This window comes from Astyanax mexicanus, chromosome 3, assembly GCF_023375975.1.
Source record: "Astyanax mexicanus isolate ESR-SI-001 chromosome 3, AstMex3_surface, whole genome shotgun sequence".
Lineage (NCBI taxonomy): Eukaryota > Metazoa > Chordata > Actinopteri > Characiformes > Acestrorhamphidae > Astyanax > Astyanax mexicanus.
This window is the reverse complement of record NC_064410.1, coordinates 32,127,640-32,147,518: the sequence shown is the minus strand read 5'-3', so window position 1 is coordinate 32,147,518 and position 19,879 is coordinate 32,127,640. Positions and strand designations below refer to the sequence as shown.

General features: G+C 40.8%; 1 protein-coding gene across 1 annotated transcript in view; it reads right to left on the bottom strand.

The window, feature by feature from the left end:
• Positions 1–578: 578 nt before the first annotated feature.
• si:dkeyp-113d7.10 (zinc finger protein ZFP2) overlaps positions 579–19,879 on the bottom strand; it is a 49,962-nt gene continuing 30,661 nt past the window's right edge. Inside the window, exon 5 of the mRNA XM_007236486.4 lies at positions 579–1,696. Coding sequence (XP_007236548.3) covers positions 969–1,696 — 728 coding nt within the window. The 3' untranslated portion in view covers positions 579–968. The remainder of the gene's footprint in view (positions 1,697–19,879) is intronic.

The window sequence follows — 19,879 nt, the reverse complement described above, 5'->3', positions numbered from 1 at the left end:
TTTGTGAGGGGCAAAATTTGTTGTTTTTCTTTTTTTCGCTTCATGTTGTACATGCACAAAGAACTGTGGATAGTTGAGGGTCGCAAAGGATACTTTAGCTGTATTCTTTAATGCGGTCCATGTGGGCATGAGGGTTCTTCACTTCGGAAAAGTCTTCTTTGAACATGCAGCCAACCTTAACCTCATGCAGCTAGTTTCAGACTTGACCAATTCCTATTGTTGACATTCCAGCACATCTGACTTGGAAAACTTACATATTTACTCAAATGTGCTAATTTCTAGCTCCACCAATAGCTAAGCCTTGCCCATCATCCAAGCTACTAGCTCTCATGTGCTTCCAAGACATACAAAGTTCCACTGTTACTAAACTGCTGCTAACATACCATTGTAGCTCAAAATGTTTGGAGGAGAACAAAACAGGGTGCTAAGCACAGATCACACAACATTTTAAACCAGTGGTGCACAAACATATGCGCATTATTGCTTATAGATTCATTTTGTTCACAAGATTCATGATTTTTGTTTCAGTCTAAACCAGCTTAAAAGATTTCATTTTAAACAGCAAACCAGGAAGAGTGTAGTTTTTACATTAGTTTTTTTAATAATTCATTGAAATACATGGTTTAGGAATTACATGTTATCAATAAATGTGTACACAGTGAGTATTTTTCTGGAGGAAAGAAACTAGAATGGCACTCACTACAACACAGATCAGACGAGATACAAAGCTTTCTACGCAACTTCACTGATCCCCCAAACATAAAGACACTTGCATAAGAGCAAATCAGTCACAAATGTGGACCAAAAAAATATATATTGCCAAAAAACGAAGAAAGAAAACAAACAAGAACATACGATATGAAAACATAAGGAAACATATATAATTATATATATACTGTAGATTTTATTTAAAAAAAAAAAAAAGAAAAAAAAAAAAGGAATAATACTTTTGAGAGGTTAAGAGGTGTTTAGCTACTGTCGTTACTGCGACTGCTGCCGCTGCTGAGATCAGGCCGCTCTCGTTTATGAATCTGCTCGTGTGCTTTAAGGTGGCCTGACTGGCTGAAACTTTTGCCGCACTGCTGGCACGCAAACGGCCGCTCGCCTGTGTGGATCTGCTGGTGTGCTTTTAGATGTCCTAGGCGGCCGAAGCTCTTGCCGCACTGCGTGCAGCCGAACGGTCTCACTCCAGAGTGAATCTTCTCATGAGTTTTGAGGACCCCTGAATTGCTGAAGGTCTTGCCACACTGGGAGCAGCTGAACGGCTTCTCACCCGTGTGGATTTGCTGGTGATTGCGGAAGCTCATCTCCTTGGTGAAGGTCTTGCCGCAGTGAGAGCAGCAGAAGGGCCTCTCTCCAGTGTGGCTGAGCTGATGGGCTTTGAGTTCCTTGGACTGGCAAAAGCTCTTACCGCACTCTGTGCAGGTGAAAGGCTTCTCGCCTGTGTGCAGCCTCTGGTGTGAGCGAAGGTCATCTGCTTTAGTGAAGCCCTTGGGGCAGTGAGCACAGGTGTAGGGCTTCTGGCCTGTGTGGATGAGCTGGTGCCTCTTCAGGTTGCCCGCCTGTCCGAAGCTCTTGCCGCACTGGGAACAGGTGTAAGGCCTCTCGCCGGTGTGAATGCGCTGGTGTGTCTTCAGGTTGCCCAGAGTGCTAAAGTTCTTCCCGCACTGTGTGCAGGAGAACGGCTTTTCTCCCGTGAGGTTGCGAGGTTTGCGCGGATTGGCGCCGTGGGTTTTTGTGCTGGTATGTGCATTGTTGGGGCCTTTGCCCACCTGAGCGGACTGCAGCTCGTACAGGTGGCCTGTGGGGAAATCGGGGTCCATCTTGCCCATGCCATCAATGATGGCATCAGGGCGTAGCTTGTTCAACTCGGTGCGCAGCTCTGCCATGTGGATGGACTCTAGGCCATTCATCTCTGACTTTATGTGGCTGGACATGAGGTTGGCTTCGTACTCGGGTTTGAGGGACCCCAGCTCCGCGGCATAGTAACATTGGAGGTCGGTGTGCTGCTCAGACTTTATGTACTCCAGGCTGTCAGACACTTGTGTGATGTAGTCGAACACGAGGCTCGGCTCATAGTGCGACTTGTAGGAGTCCAGCTCCGTGCCGTGGAAGGAATGCATGTCGCTGTGGTGCTCTGACTTAATGTAGTCCAGGCCGCTGATCTCCATCTTGATCTGCTCCGAGCCCAGCTCGGCCGTGCTGAGCGGCTGGATTTCTGACAGGTCCACAGTGCGGATAGGGTCTAGGTCTGGCTCGGTCTTCACACACGGCAGCATGGCCATGGGCTCCGCGATTTCCGAGGTCAGGGTGCTGAGAGTAGGCGTGCTGCACCCCGAGGATGACAGCATGGTGAGTGTGGGTGGGCTGCACTCGGGATGTAGAGGGTCAAGAGGTGGTGTGTCGCACTCTGTCGCCAGAGCATTTATTCCTAAAGCGATGCACTCCGTCTCCAGCTCGGCCATGCTGGTGGGGTCGAGTCCACCCGCTGATGAAAGCTTCCGTTCTGAGTGAAGTTAGCTGGCGTGCGCACGTTGCCAAAACTCAGCCTCCTGCCCAGGAGTGCCACTCGTGTCCTGAGGGCTGCCAAGGCTGCTTCTTCCTGGGGTTAGGAGCAGCACTCTTCCCTTGGGCTCCTGGAAAGAGAACATAAGCAAAGCAGAAACAAAGTCAGTACTGAAGCATAAACTCCATTTCCCTTACATAAATTCTCACAGGAGTCACTACAGTGAGAAAAAAATACAATCACTACAGGACGAGTCAGCTTAGTACACATTTACAGCACTCTCCAAATGTTCCAAATTTGTGCTGTGAATTGAACTGTGATTTTTGTGTATTGTCACATCCCAAAAAGGTTTCGTTTAGATTAAGCAGAAACCTGTCATTTGAAACGGCAACAGCCTGTACTTTCGATTTCTGGTCATTTTTATTAGTTTTTACTCATCATATAATAACTTATTTATTAACCTATGATTTTACAAATCATTTTGATTTTCAAATTTTGAACCGCTTAGCGCATTTCCACAAAAAAAAAAAAGGTTCTGGAATGTGAAAAGTGTTACTATCTGAAACCAAAGAAAAATAAAACTGGTGCAAATGCAGGCTTGCCAAAAACGCACCAAGGTTCTTTTAAGCCTGAACGAAACCAGTTTAAGACACAAGAGTTCTTTTGGAAGAAAAGAGCCATCAATAAGGAACAAAGAAGCAGTCTGGTTCTGGATATCATGTCTGCTCCCAGATCTAAAGCTGCCTGCATGCGTCACATTTGTCAGGCTAGAAAAAGTGAAATGATATAACAGACTGCATTGTGTTCAATCTTGACATGTTCTGACTGTTCCTCTTGCTGTCAGAGTGAAGGCAGGAGTCTTCATTCCTGTGTTTCTTACAAAACCAAAAAGCTTGTTTGATGGGGTTTATTGACACATGCTCTATATTTCTACCAATCAAACAGTTTCACAGCAGGACATAGTAACAGGCTATAAAAAGGCTGGTTGGTTGTATTCGACGTTACATCCACATTTTAAGCTATCTGATAATGCTGTGACTACAAAAGTGGGTTTGTTTGGATATGGTCTCGACAGATATGTGCATAAATAACAACAATATTGGCACACTTTGTTAATGCTTATATTTCCTCAATGAATATGTACTAGGCTGAATGTAAACATGGACCATTTAGGGCCAGTACTGACTGCAGATCAGTGCAGGAGGCTTCCCAGAACCTTTCCAGGCAAAGTTGATTGCCATTTTGTGTGGTTAGTGGTGTTTGTTAGCTCTGCTGTGCTCTGATACTCACTGCACTAAGCTGAGTTACATATTCTTGCAGAATATGAGCAGAATATAAAGTATACACATTCTAGAAACATTAGAGTTTGTCTGAAACAGCATAAATGTGTCGCATGTCGGAAAAGGCATGTTCTCGTCTGCACCCTCCTAGGGTCGCAGGCGCCACTGGTGATAGGGACGCAAAAAGAGGTGGGGCAATTAGATAGCCCCCCCCACCCCCCCCCCCCCAAAAAAAATCAGAAAATAAATTATTAAAATAAAATGCTTCTTCTCAGCAATAAAAGTAGGTGAAGAAAAGGGTGTGCCTTTTACAGCAAGATAATGGTCCTAAACACACCTAAAATCGGACTACAGACTACCTCAAAAGATGCAAGCTAAAGGTTTTGCCCTTGCAACCCCCTGACTTAAACATAATTAAAAGTGGACCTACAGGTGCATATAGAGATTCAAGAATATTTAGAAATAAGAAGCTTAAAGCAAGGACAAACATGCAAAAAAATCACTCTTTCCTGGCTAAAAAAGTCATACTCTGGATACATGCTAAAGTGGGCACTGCTAAAAAACTGACCATGCAGGGGTCCAAAAGCTTCAGACACTTTTCCTCATTCGCCATGACTGTAATTGTGAAAGCCAAAAATAATAAAGTGATCATGTTAAATGTAGTCTAGGACTGTGTCATGTTTAGCTTAATGCCCCTTGAAAATGAAATCAACTAGCAGAAGAAATTTGACCAGGGGCCCAGACTTTTTCATGCCACTGTACAAACACAGCTGGTCAGTAACATGTCGGCTGAGGAAAGATTCTGTCTAAGAGAGAGCGTGGGATCACATTCAGCGACACAACAGTCTTTGGGCAAGATTTTAAATGCTACATTTGTCTACCTGTTTAACATGATTCAAAAGTCAGTATTAATATAATTATTTAAAGGGTAGTATATCATGGGGGAAAATCTTTTGTTAAAACCTGCAAAACGCTGCAGCTTATGCACGATTGAGATCTCGCACATATACAGACATGGTTGAAAGTGTCATGGGTCTTCCAGCAGGACAATGACCCCAAAAAAGAACTGGAAAGACAGCACTGGAGTGTTCTGAATTGTCAGCAATAAGTCGGGCTGTAAGTCACACTGATCAGTGAAAACACTGAAAGTGAGATCTTTAAATTGCTGTTGGGAGAAGGTACCCTTTGAATATGAGACATGAAGAAGTTTACAAAAGAGTGATCAAAAATTCCAGTTAAGAGGTGTAAGAAGCTTGTTGGTGGTAATAGGAAGTGATTGAATACAGTTAATTTTTCCAAAGGGTGTGCGATCAAATATTAAGTTGAAGGTAATTTTGTTCAGCTGAAGATAAGTTGAAGATAATTTTGTTCAGCTCATTTTTTTTTGTTTTGAGTGAAATTATATAAATGTTTGTGTTGTTCCAACACAAAGCTTTGGGGTATGTACTTCATTTTCATCACTGTGTGTCATCACTTTCAGCCATGACTGTAAACAGATTGTCATATACTTGTAAAATCAGTCTGCATCAGTTTACACATTCAAGCTCAGACATTAATAACATTGTTTCAGTCTGGGCATGTTTTTAAATAGGGTGCTATTGAATGCAGTCAAAAATAAGAGTGTATTTACATATACGTGTCTATACAAAACAGCTCAGGTGACAGAAAGTAGTTAATAATATAAACTATTATGATCATCTACTAGAATGACTTTTTGATCCTATAGTCTTCGCGAATTGCATATTTGGACCTCACATGTTTACATGTTGAATGTGTACATGTACAGTAGCTCTGGTTTTAACTTGCCTGCCACAGGGCAGTGGTGGCTCTGTGGTTACAGTGCTGGGTGGGTCACTGAGAACAAGATTGTGGGCAAGGCCTTGGCTTTAACCCTCTATGCTCCTGGGGCAGAGTAATATGGCTCTCTCTGCTGGGATATGTTAAAACCAGGTTAATGATGACAGGATTTTGGGTTCAATACCCAGGTTTGGCATGCTGCCACTGTTGGCTTTTTGACCAAGGCCTCCGACCCTCACTGCTTCCTGAGCACTGGAGCGATAGCTGCCCACTACCAACATAAGATCACTGCAAGGATGGGTAAAATGTTTAGACCACAATCCATCTGTGTCCGAAAAATCACAAGCATGTTGAACATGTTTGTCTCATCTTGTCTTAAAAAGTGTGAATCCACAATGTTATTCACTGATCTTACTGCTTTATTCTTAATACGCATTAATTACTAATTTATATGTGTTTAAGTATTAAATATTATTTAAATACTTCGAGTTGAACAGATGATAAACTGCTGCAGTGTGGAATTTAGGCTGCATAAAGCAGCCCTGCATCATGGCTAGCTAGCTTAGCTAGCTAATTAGGTTAAAGTGCCGCCAGATGTTGTGGTGGATGTTGAGTGAGTCCAGGCTTTTCTGAAACGAGTGTTCATTAATATTAACTGCTGGTTTGCGGTAAAAATGATAATAATTATTGTTATTTTTTAAGAAAACACGCTCCACTCACAGTGTTTATCCTAGACTGGCATGACTAACCTAAAGTTGGCTCCATGAGAATTTTCGTTCCACCTTAAAAAAAGGTGCTCACGGTCTCACTCGTACCTGCTGTATATGTAGCTAAGCTACCTTTAAGGTGGAACGGAAAACTCGCTCAACAAGATAACTTTAAGGTTTCCTGAGCCAACGTTAGTTAGCGTCGCTGTGGAAACCTCGGAGGTTTATAGCCTCAAATATAGATTTTATTCCCCCCACATCTCGGTTAAATCGTGTTAATCCGCCGGGTAACACACACTTCAATCTGCCACGCATCCACACACACTTTTCTCTCCCCCCTCACACACACTCTCTCTCTTTCACACTCACACAACAGCTAGCTTAACCGCTTTTTAGCAACATTAGCTAAGGTATTAGCTCGGATGCTAACTCGGCGAACCGGCTGTTTTTGAGGGAGTTGTTAACGTTATAAATCTATGTAGAGCCGCGTGTTTCTGCCGTAAACCGACGGCGAACCCCACAAAAGGCAACCCTAGCCTCGGTCTCTTCGCTTTAGCCAGTGGCCATCTTGTTTAAGGCTAGCTAGCTCCAGCTGCTAGGCTAAAGCTAAGCGTTAGCATTAGCACCGAGGTGGAAGTTGGGCTCTGCGTTCGGCGCGCGCTGCAACTTTCACTATCCTGCGCTTTATCCTTCTGCACTTCTCAGCGGGGAGGAGGGAGGAGGAGGGAAGCGCCACAAAAGCTGACTTTTATTATCTGACATGATGGAGTTATACACACACACATACCGGGCCATTCTCACACTCACACACACACTCGCAGCGCTCTGACAGAAACAAAAAGACGCAAATAAACACGCGCGCGCTCAAACGGCTGCAGATGCATGCGTGTGTATTGTGTTTACCTGCAATCTCTCCGCTGCATGATGGTGTTGTTATTATTTTTCACCCCCTGCCTCTCCTTTTCGCCTGCAATCTGGAGCGCCACGTCCTCCTCCTCCTCCTCCTCAAACAGCAGCAGCAGCAGACTCTCCCTCCTTCTTCTCTCTCTCTCGCTCCCTCTCTCTCTCTCTCGCTCCCTCTCATTGACTAATTCCGCTCACTTTCTCTCTCTACTCGACTGCTGCAGCTGCTTGCACCGCATGCACTACTTCCGTCGTGAAAATATAACCTACTTCCGACTACAAAATGTAGGTTTCTGGGTTTATTTTGTGCCCGTCGAGGATATGAGGAGAAGAAAGCGTGGCCTGGTTTATCCCGAGTGCAGCCCTCCTGTACCTGCTGCTGCATTAGTGCTGATTCGCTGCTGAAGCGTGCAAATGTTGCATTACTAAAGAATGCACGTCTTGTTCTGCTTGAGCGTGCAGATGTGTTGCTAAAGCACGTCCGTTCTATTAAAGCATGCAGATAAGATGTGAGAGCATGCACGTGTTCTGTTAAAGCATACAGATGTTCTGCTAAAATCATGCAGACGATCTGCTGAAGCATGAATATGTTGTACTAAGACATGCAGATATTCGACTAAAGCATGCAGATGTGCTAAAGCATGCATATCTTGTACTAAGACCTGCAGATATTTTGCTAACGCATGCAGATTTCCTGACACAGCATGCAGATGTTCTAAAGAATACAGAGGTTCTACGAATGCATGACAATTTACTGCAACATACTGCCAGTGTTCTGTTAATCAAAAGCAGATGATCATCATGTGAATGTTCTAAAGCATACAGCTTTCCTTCTAAATATTGCACGTTCTGCAAAAAGCACATGCTCAACTAAAGAATCCAGACATTTTACTTGCAGATGTTCTGCTTAGGAATGCAGATGTTCTGTTATTGAATGCAGATGTTTTGCCAAAGAATGTACTAAGGCATGCAGTTTGCAGATGTTCTGCCAAAGAAGGCGGTCCTGCTAAAGTTTGCAGACAGTTGTTCTTTTTAAGCATGCAGCTGTTGTGCTAAAAAATGTTCTAAAGTATGCAGATTTCCTGCTAAATCTTGCAGATATTCTATAAAATGCACCTATTCGGTTAAAGTATGCAGACATGCAAAGGCATGCAAATTTCCTGCTAGAGCATGCAGATGTTCTAAAGCATACAGATGTTTTAAGGCATGCAGATTTATTGCAACAGACTGCAGATGTTCTGCTAATCAAAGCAGGTCTCTGATATCCTGTCACAGAATGCAGATGTTCTACTAAATACAGATGCTAAGCTAAAGAATTCAGGTTTCGTACTGCAGCTTACAGATGTTCTGTTAAAGAATGCAGACGTCCTGTTATTAAATGCCGGTTCTAAAGCATGCAGATTTCAGATGTTCTGTTATAGAGGGTAGTCCTGCTCAGGTTTGCAGACATCTGGTCAAAGAACAGATAATCTTTTTGAAACATGCATTATTGTTCTAAGGAATGCATTTTTTTCTGCTAACCCTTGTGGATATTTTGTAGGAATGCAGATGTTGTGCTAAAGCATGCAGATGTTCAGTTATAGAATACATATTTTCTGCTAAAGAAAGTTATTATGCATGCATATTCTTTAGCGTGAGATTCATCTTCCTAGATATCACAAAACATGCAGGAGTTCTGCTAAAACATGCAGATGTGCTCATGAATTAACAGTTTCTGTTCTTTTATTTAGTCAGATTGTGATACAGTACCCATTTACTATGGTTTAGTTTATTTTTGAGTTATTATATTGTAATACAGAATAACTTCAGTAGGGGTTGTTAAAATTATATTATTAATATTGATTATAAATGTATACGCTAATTAAATATTAATAACAACTCTTTTGTGTGCGTTGATTGTTAGCTTTGTTGTTACTGTAAGTTGTTCTTAGCTTGAGGAACATACTACATCCACATGAAGCTAAATAAAGCCTTTTGGGTATTTTTAAAATCATGTCAGATCTAGAATTGTGTCAGTGCTCTGTGTCTATTTAAAGGTAGGAATGAACTGTATCTGCTGTTCCTGGTTGGACCTTTGTACAGAAATGTCATGCCCTGTTCAGAAATCCCATGTGTAGCCAACTGAAGCACATCAGAATGGTGCAGTTTCAGTACATTTGAGTTATTACATGTATGTAACACTTTTTTGTTTAATAGGGTTTCACCCTTGTAGTACCACCCTTCACCATTCTACCTAAATTCTGCAGCATGCATTTTCTGACTGGTGCTTTTAATCATCAAAATATTTTACCTATAGTTTTATTTAGGCAGCAATACCTAAAAATATAAGCAATATAAAAACAAAGCAGAAATGTATAAATGTCTATAAAAGATTATTAATTTAAGAGGATATGAGGTTAGTTGACGGACAAATTTGGCTCAACACTAATAGCTATTAAAAAAAGAAATAATCAAAAAAAGAGACAGAATGAGTGCAGCATTAAACTTGATCAAAATGGAATCAGAAACAACAACAGTTTTACCAATAAAATCACCAGAATGGAATCTATACTCTTATTTTCTCGGGTGTGTTGGAATGGTGTGGAGAATCAAGCTGATCAGGGAGCGGAGGAGGCTGCAGTTTCTGTCTCTATGAAAAGAACTGGCATTCTGGCTGCATGCCCAGGAGAAACACGCAACACAAACACTGAGAACAATCTGTACTGTTATCAATATCAGACATTAAGAGAAAAGTCTAAAAAAGGAAATTAACAAAATGATCAGTTGATCAGCCATGACATGTTTGCCATCCAAGTGAGAGGAATGCTCGGGCAGGTAATCAGTCTGGTTTTATTAATTGGGATTTGGTGGATATTACAAAACAAATATGGAATTGGAGCTGGGCAGTACTTTGTAGCCAAAGTGTACACTGTACAAAGGAAGCTTTATTGTACTGAGCAGATCTACCCGAGTAGGATGGGTTCCTCTGACTGAGTCTTGGTTCCTTCCAAGGTTTCTTCCTCTTAAAAGGAGTTTTTCCTTGCCAGTGTTTCACCATAAAATTGGCATCTCTGTGGTGCTGCTCATAAGAGGCTTGGACCTGTTTTTTTCTGTAAAGCTGCTTTGTGACAACCTTTGTAATAAAATTGAATTGAATTGAGTTTTCATTGAAAACAGTCTGTAATGGTGGGAGGGATGAATGGTGAGGAAATGGAAGTAATGAGGTAAGGAGGTGGACGGGATGGTTGGTGTGGCAGCAGAAGGATGACTGCTCATTGAGCTCCATTGGCTACCAGTTGATCCTCGCATTAAATTCAAAGCTCTTACAATCGCCTACAAGGTGATGACAGAACAACTCCTTCCTACCTGCACTCACTCCTGAAGGCTTACGCTACCTCCGGGCCGCTGCGCTCCTCCAATGAACGTCGCCTCGCTTTGCCAAACATTCACACAAAGCAATCCAGACTGTTCTCATACAGAGTTCCCCAATGGTGGAACAAACTAACTTCCACTACCAGATCAGGAGAATCTCTCGCTATCTTTAAGAAACTCCTGAAGACAGAGCTCTTCAAAGAGCACTTACTCTCTTAAACACACTAACTACTTCTAACCTCATTTCCTTCTTCCTCTCCTTCACTCCTCTATCACATTATTTCCCTTCGACCTCCTTTAAGCCCTATCTAAAAATGTTTTACCTTTAACTTCTATTACTTTTGTACTTGACTATTGTAAGTCGCTTTGGACAAAAGCGTCTGCCAAATGTAATGTAATGTAAAAGTAGAAGGATGGGTGAGGTGGTAAGATGGGTGAGGGAGCTAGGGTCAGATAGTGGGGGAGATGATGTGGGTGAGGTGACAGGAGGGAGGATAGACCATGACTGGTGAGATGGCAGAAAGGGTTATGGGTTATGTTAAAAGGGGGGCAATAGGATGAGGTGATGAGAGGGGGATGGGGTGATGGCAGGATGGGTGAAGTGGTTGGAGGGATGACAGAAGAGTGGGGTTAGAGTGATGATAGATGAAGGTAGTGAAATAGGCGATAGACGAAGCTGGTGATAGTGAGATGGTAAAAAGAGATGAGATGTGGAGGTGGAGTGAGGGATAGTAGGTGGAGGTGGAGGGAGGAATGATGGGCAAGATAGTAGAAGTTGATGATAGGTGAAGGTGGAGGGAGGAATGATGGGTGAGATAGTAGAAGTTAGTGATAGGTGGAGGGAGGAATGATGGGCGAGATAGTTGAAGTTGATGATAGTTTGAGGTGGAGGGAGGAATGATGGACGAGATAATAGAAGTTGATGATAGTTTGAGGTGGAGGGAGGAATGATGGGCGAGATAGTAGAAGTTGATTTTAGGTGGAGGTGGAGGGAGGAATGATGGGCGAGATAGTAGAAGTTGATTTTAGGTGGAGGTGGAGGGAGGAATGATGGACGAGATAATAGAAGTTGATGATAGTTTAAGGTGGAGGGAGGAATGATGGGGAGATAGTAGAAGTTGATAGGTGGAGGTGGAGGGAGGAATGATGGGCGAGATAGTAGAAGTTGATAATAGATTGATGGTGGAGGGAGGAATGATGGGCGAGATAGTAGAAGTTGATAAAAGGTGGAGGGAGGAATGATGGGCAAGATAGTAAAAGTTGATGATAGTTTGAGGTGGAGGGAGGAATGATGGGCAAGATAGTAGAAGTTGATGATAGTTTGAGGTGGAGGGAGGAATGATGGGCGAGATAGTAGAAGTTGATTTTAGGTGGCGGTGGAGGGAGGAATGATGGGCGAGATAGTTGAAGTTGATGATAGTTTGAGGTGGAGGGAGGAATGATGGGCGAGATAGTAGAAGTTGATTTTAGGTGGAGGTGGAGGGAGGAATGATGGGCGAGATAGTTGAAGTTGATGATAGTTTGAGGTGGAGGGAGGAATGATGGGCGAGATAGTAGAAGTTGATTTTAGGTGGAGGTGGAGGGAGGAATGATGGGCGAGATAGTAGAAGTTGATGATAGTTTGAGGTGGAGGGAGGAATGATGGGCGAGATAGTAGAAGTTGATTTTAGGTGGCGGTGGAGGGAGGAATGATGGGAGAGATAGTTGAAGTTGATAGTTTGAGGTGGAGGGAGGAATGATGGACGAGATAGTAGAAGTTGATTTTAGGTGGAGGTGGAGGGAGGAATGATGGACGAGATAGTAGAAGTTGATTTTAGGTGGAGGTGGAGGGAGGAATGATGGGCGAGATAGTTGAAGTTGATGATAGTTTGAGGTGGAGGGAGGAATGATGGGCGAGATAGTAGAAGTTGATTTTAGGTGGAGGTGGAGGGAGGAATGATGGGCGAGATAGTAGAAGTTGATGATAGTTTGAGGTGGAGGGAGGAATGATGGGCGAGATAGTAGAAGTTGATTTTAGGTGGAGGTGGAGGGAGGAATGATGGGCGAGATAGTAGAAGTTGATGATAGTTTGAGGTGGAGGGAGGAATGATGGGCGAGATAGTAGAAGTTGATTTTAGGTGGCGGTGGAGGGAGGAATGATGGGAGAGATAGTTGAAGTTGATAGTTTGAGGTGGAGGGAGGAATGATGGACGAGATAGTAGAAGTTGATTTTAGGTGGAGGTGGAGGGAGGAATGATGGACGAGATAATAGAAGTTGATGATAGTTTGAGGTGGAGGGAGGAATGATGGGGAGATAGTAGAAGTTGATAGGTGGAGGTGGAGGGAGGAATGATGGGCGAGATAGTAGAAGTTGATAAAAGGTGGAGGGAGGAATGATGGGCAAGATAGTAGAAGTTGATGATAGTTTGAGGTGGAGGGAGGAATGATGGGCAAGATAGTAAAAGTTGATGATAGTTTGAGGTGGAGGGAGGAATGATGGGCAAGATAGTAGACGTTGCTGATAAGTGGAGTGAGGAATGATGGGTAAATGCCTAAACAGACAAACATGACAGTCAGACCTGAGAGTCAGAATAGTTAGCCAGACAGACATACATTTAGAATAGACAAGAAATAGACAAGAGAGAGAGAGAGAGAGAGAGAGAGAGAGAGAGAGAGAGAGAGAGAGAGAGAGAGATAGATAGATAGATAGATAGATAGATAGATAGATAGATAGATAGATAGATAGATAGATAGATAGATAGATAGATAGGACAAACACAACATACACACCTAGACAGAACATGAATATTTCACAAACCCATATTTGTCTCATAATGTAAGCCCAGAGTAAAGTCTGTCCACTAATTTCTGCTTCAGTTATAAAGCTACCTGATAAACCTGCTGCTGAAACCACCCTTAGCTTTCACACAGGAAACACACAGGGAGCACTAATCTACAATCAGAGTTTATCACACTAACACTCACAAAATACAGATAAATCCCTCACCATCAGAGACACATCAAAATATGCTTATATATTAAAAGGTCACTGTGCTCCATTCCGGCTCCTCTGTAAACATGTGTCAGTCTGCTGTTGTAATTAAAAATCACAGCCTGATATTAAATCCTCTCAAGTTACAGTTATAAACAGTTCAGTGGAAAATTAAGTAGACACAATTAATCATTGGCCTACAGTGCAGTTAACCAGCCAAAACTTATTTGATATCTGATACATGCTTTGTCAACAACAGACAGACAGGTAAGACAGATAGACACAGACATATACACAGACAGAAAAATAGTCAGAGAGATAAATATTCATATAGACAGACACCAAGATGCAGACAAACAGACACACAGACAGACATCTAGACAAACACATACAGTGGTAGACAGACAGGTGTACACATGGCCACAGACACACAGACAGAATCACTTATATACAGACAGAAAGACTGAAACAGACACAGACGTATGAAGACTGATGCAATGATACAGATAGACATAGATACAGACACACACTGACTGCTGTTTACTACGTGTGTGCGTACGCATGATCGCTGCCTTGTGTATCCTGTGTTCATTTGGTGCATTGGTTCAGCGTTGCATGTTTTTCAGAATTTAACTTAACCCCTTTACAGCCCTTGGCCTGTATAAGGGCTACAAGTGTAGCTGATACAAAATCCTTTTTATCTGCAATAAAACCTTAGTTATTTACATTCTCAAAACACATGAAGGACCCCTGGAGAAGCAGCATGTTTACTAGACAGACAGAAACTAGACAGCTGTAATGAAACAAAAGATTTGGAGGGTATGAAATGTTTGATTTGTGTTCACTAAAATAATTATTTTAAAAGGAAGTATAGGAAAGTACCAATTTTATGATTTTTTATTCATTATATTTTGACAGTTGCAGATTTACTATTCACTATTGTTCAATAATTTCTGTACCACATTTTCTATATTTTATGCAATGTGTATTTTTTATGTAATGCATGAATAGATCTCCTCAAGACTGAGGCATCAAGCAGGAAAATGACAAAATTGCTGGCCTGTTGTATGAGGTGCAGTACACACAATTCCTGTAGAGGCAGTCTAGCCGCTCAACAGAATCAAACTGATAGAAAGTTTTGAGGAGAAGCTGTGTAATGTGTACTCACCTTGCCACAACAAAAAATATGCTCATCAGAAGAGCAGGTGAGGGATTAGCATGGTTTTAAAATGTGAATAAACGCCTTGTCTCCAATAGGCGGCGCAGGCAAAGACACAGTCCCACAAATAAATAAGCCCTTCGAAAATACACATTAGTACACACATTTTCAGCCACCAATATCAGGGTTAAAGTTATTATTATTAAAAAAGTGTATATATTTTCCAGTTAATATAGGGTATTTTGAGCTGAATTTAAGGTGGCTGAAAATAAGTGACCCTTGTAATTCCACAGGTCTCGCTGCTTTAATTCTTAAAAAAATATATAGATATATTTCTTTCAAAGTCAAACGAGCACTGGACTTTAATCTACACAGATTTCTCTCCTAAATGCGTTTATTCGGGTGAGTAAAGCCCTTAGGTTTTTTTTTTTTCTTTTTTACAGTAATGTAACTATTGGCAGCAATGGAACTATTTTAACCAAACAGATCATTATTTCTCATTCTCTTTTCAAAAGATTTCAATAAACAGTCATAATGAAACTGTGATATAATTTTGTGATATAATCACAATAATATACTCTAGGTTCGTGCTATAACGTGTAATATTGGCACTGCTGTGCTGATCTACAGTATTCGGTCTGCTGCCTCGTGCCTACGACTGCAACACAGCAGTGCCAATATTATACGTTATAGCACGAACCTAGAATGTATTATTGCTTAAGTATATCACTATCCTACATACATTCAAAACGAGTAAGTAAAACACGCTAGGCTCGTTACAATCTGAATTTTATTTATTTTTACACAGTAACTACCCACTTTCATGTCTGATGCATATCAAATGTCACAATAGGCAAAAATGATCACATGACCACTTCTACATGACGTTCAGAATTGACGTGGTCGCCGTTGCAATGAGGGCAAATTAACAGAGTTTAATTGAAAAGGGGAAATTAGCACTTATTTACTGACCATATTTTCTTGACATCTGGCAAAATTCACAGCATTTCCCATCTTTAACCCATTCCCACAAATAAAGCAGAACATGAAAAGCCATAGTTTAGAAAAACCTTAAAAATGGGGAAACATAAGAATTAAACACAAGAAGTAGCTGATATAAAAAAACATTACATAATCTAATAGAAAAAACAGGATACAAATCATAAAACCATTTCCCTTAATACATATTTTAAAAATTAATTTAGCAAAAATTTTAAAGGCAGGTCTTAGTTTTCATTCAGTTTTCTTTCTGAAGGCAACATTCCAGTTTACGCTGGATCATTCAAAAACATTTCCAGGAGATTTTGTTTTACCTGTTACCAGAACATCGTATTTGTTTTGCAATCATATTATAATGTATAATGTAATGAATTTAATATGGCTATTATGATGTGACAGTCATATTTTGTCCCTTTAAAAAAAAAAAAAAGTACATTTGTTTGCATCCCACAGTTTGCATGCGAATGTATACCTTACTGTAATGGTCAAACAGCTGTACAAGTTGTGTAATATTCAGTAAAGGGGAACAGAAGGGTCAGTACGGCACTCAGCATGTTACAAAAAGTAGTACAAATAATAATAATAATAATAATAAAAAAAACATTTTATAAAAGGGTTTATATATACAGCATAAGGTACTTCATTGTTTTGGCACCAAGACTTACTTCACACTCATTTCTTCTGCTTTTCATTCGACTAAGGAGAGAACTGTGTCACGGGTATCAGGTAATATTACTCTGTAAACATGTGAATTGAGATAGAACCTGAAGTGTGTGATACAGTTTCTCTGAATGTGGGTTTAAAATTTTCCAATTTCTTCCAACAACTTGTGAGATGTCTGAAGGACTTAACTTTGCTCCTCTTAGTTCCAAGCAGCTTATGAACGTCAAAAATAAAAATAAGAGATGCTCAGATAGTCTTTGTGCAAAAATCAATGCAATACCTCTTTAATCGTTTTGACCTAGTACATTTATTTCCTTAACAGTTCAGTGTGTGGTAATTAAACCCAATGCAGTCTTATAAAAAACAAGGACACGAAAAAAAAATATCACATGCTACAAAAACATGCTAAAACATCACTGTGGCTTGAGGTAATGAAGTGGGCCTTCTGTCCTACACATTCATCTCTGTTCATTTTTCAGGCCTTATTGCTTGGTTTGGATTGATTGTTCAAATCTGATCTTTCTGTCTTGATGTTTCCATTCATATTCAAGCGACACTAATAAAACAACATAGTTTAACAAAACCTTTCTATAATTTTTTCACAAACTTTCCACCCCCTTCCTAAATTTTAGAGTTCACAGTAATTGTGCATTCTCTGCTAAAGGTGTGAAATTAACACCTTAGCTTAACATACCTTCAGTACTTGACTGTAAAACTAGAGATGGACTGATCCGTGTTTTTGTGGCTAAACACTTAACCAATTGCAGAGTTTGCTAAATGCCACACTAACCTTTTCAGGCAAACCTGTTCATGTAATGTGCCGTGAATGTAATGTGCCGCTCTGTTGTGTTGCTGTGCTTGTAACTACTCACTGTACAAGCTGAAAGATGCACTCTTAAGAGGGGAATCCAGTTAGTGGGCCATTACTAGTCTTTAGTCACTTCCCTCCATGAGGTGCATTAGTTTTACACATTTTAGAAATGCACAAGACTGATTTAGAAACGGAAAAACAAACAAGCCAAGCAGAAGAATAAGACAATGGCTGGGAATGCATGTTTGCAGCCAGCTCTATAGTTCAGTCTAGCGGCCAATGTGACACATAGCTGATCGTTATTGCCATCTCTAGTTAAACAGCATGTGACGAATCTAACTTTCTAATTAATAAAGGTTTGTTTTTGGCTTTCATGCTTCTCTGGGGGAAAAAAAGGAACGTTTTGCGCCACTTCTGCCTTTACCTTTAACACAGCCCCTAACGCTCTCCTGCTGACCCATGACAATGAGGTATGGCTTTGTGAAAAAAAGGAGAAATGAAAGTGCAAAAAGCCCAATGCCAACATCATCCGTAAACATGTATGCATAATGCTGCTTTACAACACACAGGAAAGTAAAGTTTTTGGTAGAGGTGTAACTGTTTTGAACCAAAATGGAAGATATGAGCGGGTAAAGTGTATGATCTTTTAGTTTTTTTATTTATTTATTTGTATGATCCAAAATTGCACTAAACAACATGGCTGGGTTGCACCAATTGTGCGTAAGTCCCTTAAGTTTGTGTGTAAAGTCCTTAGTTAACACTAGTTATGTTTAAACTATCCTTTTACTAAATCAGTTTGCACCAAAAACCCGTATGTTGTGTTTTAATTAGGAACAACTAACTCCTGCGCAGTTTCTAACTGTTGCTTTTACTTGAAGAAAAACAAGATATAACATGGCAATCAACATGTCATGGAAAGATATTTTTATTATTCATGAAATAATAATTTCAATAATTACCATGACCTTAACAGCACGACTTCTTGGATAATATAATGTATAATGTAATAATAATTTTTTTTTACTTTACTGTCAACATTTCAGCTTGGTTGTAAGGATTTCTGAACTGGCCCATGTGACTGGGATTTCACGTGGTCACATGCTTCCTACACTTTAGGCTGGTCCCCGCTATGGTGAGCAGATGCACACTACAGTTCATTGAGAAGCAGGTGAGTTTGTCTGCACGCCCCTATAGAAGTTGGGGTCAATCTTGCCAATGCCAACTTGCGCACAATCGGTGCAACCAGCTTCAGATCCCAGCCTGGGTTCCTTTCTACCACCTGTGATCTGTCTCGCTAAACAGGTCTCTCTATTCAGCTGCTGAGTAGAATCAGGAGTGTTAACTGAGGACGAATGCTAAAGTCTACAGTGTTTTAGCTGCCAGGAATGACGTCCGACACACTGGTGCCACAGACGTGCTGAGCGCACGGCTCTTCATTCCACTTCCAGGAAGTCACAAATCTCTCAAATCCACAGAACATGAATAATACTGTAAAACTGCTTTTACTCTAAAATAATTGAACCAAATTTTCAAAGTATACATTATTTGCAGGTGATGTGGGCTTGTGAACATGCAAAAATCTCGAACTGTTACAAATCTCTTGTATCTGGCTGTGCTGATCTGAACTGTGAAAGCTGTGAACCGCTACATCTCTGTTTTCACCAAAAGTGTCTACTTACTGGACAGTCTAGAAGAAACTAACATCGACTGAGTTTAAACAATAAACAATAAAACATTGTTGAGCGATTTCTGATTGTCCATAGTAAATCAAGTACGAATACATTAATAAAAGAGGAGGTTTTTAACTGAGGCAATAAAAAGCAGTGCAGAGCTTTTTACCTGCAAAGTCATTGTGTATATTAAGGGGGATGGGGATAACAGCTTTCTATGTTTTGACCTCAATCCATTTTGTGTTTTCACTTCAATTACCTGTACAACCTGATACTAAACAGTGCATTACGGAAGATTTCATGCCAACATTACAGATGGATAGAAGGATAGATATGGTTTAATGTGCATCTTTTAACGAAACAACTGAAATACTGGAGTCCTGATGGTGATATGGCTCAAAATCCTTAACAAAACATAAGAAAAAGTGAAAAGAAAAATGCTTGGTAAAAATGTTTTAGGGGTAGAAAATCTTAAAAAATCACTACATTCACTCATTTTTAGCCATTTTGGGGAAACATCCAAAGTCATATATACAAATTTTGTATCGGTTTAGTTACAAACTGTGGCCTAATTGTTTATCATGGCCCTCTACCCTGTACATAAACCCTCAGTTCCTGATCACATGCTTCTGCTACGCTGGGCCCTTACTGACCAACAGGGTACACACTGAGACTAATAAACTGCACAGCTACAGTTTGTAACTGTACACCCACACTGTGACTCCGGAATCTGGAAGGTGTATCCGATAAGTCACACATACAGGTTTTTAAGCATCACACAGCAGAGCAAGAAGACTTTACTGCTCAAAATGATGAGCATCATACCTCGGCATTTACGGTTAAGTCCAACATTTGTTCAAGGGTGCTGCATCGTAACAAATTTTGAAGAAAAAAAAAAATAAGATTTTAAGGGATTAAACAAGAAGTAAAGACACTGCAATGTGTTAAACATTACATTTCAAACCACAAATACGAAAAAAAGAAGAGGTTAAGTTTATGGAACTGCTGTAGACACTGCACACTTATGAGCTCTGAGTAATTTACCAGGGATGTCCCAAACTG